Source organism: Pterocles gutturalis, unplaced genomic scaffold (genome assembly GCF_000699245.1).
Source record: "Pterocles gutturalis isolate BGI_N339 unplaced genomic scaffold, ASM69924v1 scaffold18558, whole genome shotgun sequence".
NCBI classification, from domain to species: Eukaryota; Metazoa; Chordata; class Aves; order Pterocliformes; family Pteroclidae; genus Pterocles; species Pterocles gutturalis.
The window spans coordinates 1-4,570 of NW_010118450.1; the positions used below are offsets into that span (position 1 = coordinate 1).

General features: G+C 37.5%; 1 protein-coding gene across 1 annotated transcript; it reads left to right on the plus strand.

Annotated features, from left to right (window-relative positions):
• Positions 1–2,095: 2,095 nt before the first annotated feature.
• On the plus strand, positions 2,096–4,491 carry DYNLT1 (dynein, light chain, Tctex-type 1; the record flags this gene model as incomplete). The annotated part of the gene is made up of 4 exons (XM_010076208.1): positions 2,096–2,137; positions 3,374–3,497; positions 3,713–3,790; positions 4,071–4,491. Coding segments are annotated over 4 exons (315 nt in total), but the record flags the coding sequence as incomplete, so codon positions are not given.
• Positions 4,492–4,570: the final 79 nt, after the last annotated feature.

The following is a 4,570-nucleotide window of genomic DNA, read 5'->3' on the forward strand; positions in this document are numbered from 1 at the left end:
GCTGGGGGAAGGGTTATTGGTACGGGTTCGAGCCGTGGAAGACTCGAATCCGCTCTTTCTGTGCGGAAAGGAGAGTTGAAGCAGAGAGCCTGCGTGTTACAGGTGCACAGATGAGACCGCTACCCCATTGCACCCCGCTAATGAAGATACAGAGCCGCACGAGTCAGGGTTTTTTCCTTTATCATGCTAAATGACTACCCAGCGAGTGTTGCCCTTGCAGAGGGACAGTTTTTCTGGGCTGTGACAATTTGCTGCGTTGTTGTTAAACAGCTGCACTGTGACTTGGTTAGAGAACAGCAAAGCAGTGTTAGTGGTGAAGGTGTGTCAGGCTTGTGCTGTTCGAAAAGCCTTGGCCTGTTTTCTGGGCCTGGCCTGTGTTCTACAGTTACATCTTTTTTTTTAAAAAAAAATGATAACATACTTGAACATCATTCTTAATAGCTGTTTTCAAAAATATCTTCAGAATTACTACAAAACAATACTGCTTTGCAGTTTGCATGTGTCGCTTAGGAACACCCTTTTTAAAGAAGGTATTGGAAGCATTGAGTCTGCTTTCCTTGTGCCAGAGCGGTAGCGTAGGGAAATCACACAGCTTCTGATTTTTTTCCCTTTATTTTTTAATACAAAAAGTGCTCATATTATCTTACAAGAGGATGGAATAGGGTTGTATTATTTGGCAACTCAGTTACAACACACAAATCATGAAGCTGGACATCAGGACTTTATGTTCCATTTTATCATGCATCTAAACCCCATATGCTCTCATCCCAAAAAAGGGAAAGGATCAAGAAGTAACAGCAACTCTAGAACCAAATTCTTAAATCTATCTGTAGCTCTTTATCACGTTTTGCAGTGCAAATTAGGTATCTAAATACCTCTGAGAACTTGAATTTAGTTCAGTTTACTATGGTGAACTGTGTTTGTTCTCACTTAAAGGCGTTTCTGAGAAGAGTTGTAGACTTTGTGAAGAAAAATCTGTATATGTTTTATCATCTTGCCTGACAGTGTGCTTCATGTCTGCCAGCATGTCTGGCATGCGTATTCTTAACACGCTATGGGAAAGGATATCTCAATAATTCTAGCTCTTATTTGGTTAAATAGAGTGGTGCACCTTAAACATAAGCACCCATAAAATTCAGTACCATGAAAACAAATGAGGACTATTAAAATTAAATCAAAGTCAAAAAGCTGAAAATAAAAGCCAGTTTGCCACAGCACATAAAAGCTTTTAAAAGCATTGAAGAGTGTGAGCAAGTTTGTGCCTCTGACTAGCTCCAGAAGAGGCATTACCTGTACGTTATCTGTCTGTTTTTACCAGGGAGAACACTCAGCTGCTCGGATCTTTCTGAATATCCCATGTCATTGAAGCTGACTAGGCTGTTCACCTTCTGACCAAAGGTTTATGAATGTAAAGCAGAAATTCTCCTGAGCAGGTGTAACTACATGCTGCCTGCACACCTGAATTATGCTGTTACTCATGTTTGCCAGCTGGAGAAGCTGACAGGCCTTCCAGTGAAAACTCAGTCAACAAATGCTTGATGAGGTTAATCTTGAAATCCTTATTCAGTGTTCTGAAATTAATTAGTTTGCTGTTCTGTGCATTTCTTTTGTTTGATTCCTTTCTTCTGGTTTGTGAGGTGAGGCTGTGAGATACCTGTAGAGAAAGAGTCCACTTCAGTGCCCTGGAGATGTCAGTTCCATTTAACTGTAAGCTGTGTCTGCACACTGAGGTTATCTCTGCAATGCCACTGGGAAGTGTGGGCATTAATGCTTATTGTAAAATGAGAATATAAATATGCAGAAGTGCTATACATATTATTTAAAAATACTTCCAAGTTAAAATTTGAAAACTTTGGCTCAAAAGGCCAGCCAATGTCAGTTCTCCTATTACTTTGCATTATTTGCTAAGAATGTTAGCTTGACTGCATTCAGGGGCCCTGGGTAAAGTATGAGCAAATAAGACTCAGTATCTTCTGACTGACTTGCATGAAATCCGACAAGGGTAAGTTAAGCTTCTCGTGCGTGTTCTTAGCTTGAACTCTGTAAACGGAAGAGTGTGTCCACTGATTATTTAAAATTCTACTTCTTTTTGTAGACTTCCTTTGTTGTTGATGAAGTCAGTAGCATCATTAAAGAGGTAAACTTACATTTTCATTTTGTTGGTGTGAAAGTATGGTATGTTGTATGCTGTGTGCTAAAAGACATTCAAGAAAATCTGATAACTGATATGTAATAGATTTCTAGAGGGGTGGCTGTCAAAATACAGATAATTGTTGATTTAACCAATGTGCATACTTTAAGAGGAAATGATACCTGTCCTTAGTTGTGATAGGTATTACAAATCCAAAAGATAATTAAAATAATTCCATATGCTCCTCTGTGGTTGCAGTATATCCCTATTAGAATTTCTAGGGGGATGTTGTATGTTAAACCCTATAGAGATAGGTTTTATGTTTCAGTACTATGTAGGGGTTTTTTATAGGCTATCTGCATATGTGTGTTACTGTGTTCTTTTGAGATGCTTTTCTTCCAGAATTAGTTCTTGTTTGTTTGAAATGATTGAACTGTTTTTGTTGCTAAGAAACATTAATCTCCTGTCTACAAAATTTCCAGATGGATTCCTTTTTTTGTGTCCAGAGTTCGTCTTGTAGAGTAGGCTAGTGCATTTTTTTCTTGTTGCAAAGCAACTGTTTTGGTCAGACTCTGTAAATTGAATACACATGCTTTAATACAGGCTCCTGTCTCTTCTGAATCTGAAATAATTTTGTGGTTATTTTTTAAACAATTTCTGGGAGGAAAAAAATTAACAATGAAAATCGTGTAACTTTAATGTACTTTTTTGTATCTTAAAGGGGAAACTTTCCTCATAAGTAAAATGAATTATTTGGCTGAGGGCTTCTGTTCTGTTAGTAACCAGCAACAGCATGGGTCTTTGGCTTTGGTTTGTGTTTTTGTTTCACAAAAATGATTCTGCTGAAAAATCTGAAGTTCATTTCCACAGAAGAATACGTATGAGTGAACCATGGTTGTGTGCATTTTTTTCAGTCTCTTCAGGACTGTTTAAATGCAAGACCCTTTTCATAACTCTGGCTTCAAGACATTGGGATAGGAATTAAAAATAAAGAATCAAAATATCACCAAAATTAAGAGGACGGAATCTACGATAATACCCCCCCACACCTGGCTCAAACTCTGAACTGCGAGTTTTTTAATAATTGAAAATACTTTCCAACAATCAGTATGGACAAGTAGTATTTAGGATTTTTCTGTGGGTATGAGGTTTCTTCTTTAGTGCTCCATGTTGGAATGAGTTAATGGGTGCCTTGTAGATTGACAACAGTGCAGCTTATTTTATGTGTTTTGTTGCCAATAGGCCATAGAAAGTGCGATAGGTGGCAATGCCTACCAGCACAGCAAAGTGAACCAGTGGACAACAAGCGTGGTGGAACAAACACTAAGTCAACTCACAAAGCTGGGGAAGCCTTTCAAGTATATTGGTGAGCTCAACTTTCTCTTTGCTGTTAAAGCTGGTACAATCAAGTGCACTGATGGGCAGGGGGTGAGGGAAGATCTTATCACAAACTGTGTCTGTAAACTCCTCATAAGCATGTATATATGCCTATGTGAATATGTATGCATTATGCTAAGAAAAAATATAGCTAAATGTTAATTATAGTGATAAATTAATAAAAGCTTCTCTACTGACAAACAGTGACCTGTGTGATTATGCAAAAGAATGGTGCTGGGCTACATACAGCAAGCTCTTGCTTCTGGGACAACTCCAGTGACGGTAAGGAAGATAACTGTTGGATTTTTCATCTTGCAGCTATAATGCTAGTCCCCTTAAGACTAGGCAACATACTTGTCATTTTTTTTCAAGTGCTATAGTTTTGGAATAATAGCAATTTTTTCCATTTGGCTGTGATGCCAACTCTTGAAATACTTAGCAGTTGTGAAAGCTTCATTCCTAAGATTCTAAAAGTAAAAACAATTTAAAACATCTATATAAGGGCATGTATTTAATCATTGTAACTTTCTTCTGTCTCCAAAACCCTTTTTTGAACTTGTAGGAACCTGCACTGTGAGATGGGAGAATAAGACTATGTACTGTATCGTCAGTGCCTTTGGACTTGCAATATAATTGCCTTGGAATCATTCATCCTTCTCTTTTCTACTCCAGCACTTGATTCCATCTCTACTCAAACTGTGAATACACTGAACAACTTCTGGTTTTAATGTACTTTTTAAGTAACTTTTTTCAAACTCAGAAACGTGAAAACATGCTGTTACATGGTTTGTTTGTACTTGTTATCGTATCAGTGTTGCCGTACTGTCTTAACACTTCAAGAACTTCTCTTCAAGGTGCTAATACTGAAATCCGCTGCAGCATAAACACTTTGTCTAGATTTCTTTTTTAAGACCAATACAAATGAGACACCAACTTTCCACAATTTGTACTTTTGGTTAGCATTAAATTATTGAAATCCATAACCATACGTGTGGCTCATTTAAACTTAACTCTTTGTTATTTAAAACAAAAGTTCCAGTTATTTTGTTTGGCTTTTTTTTT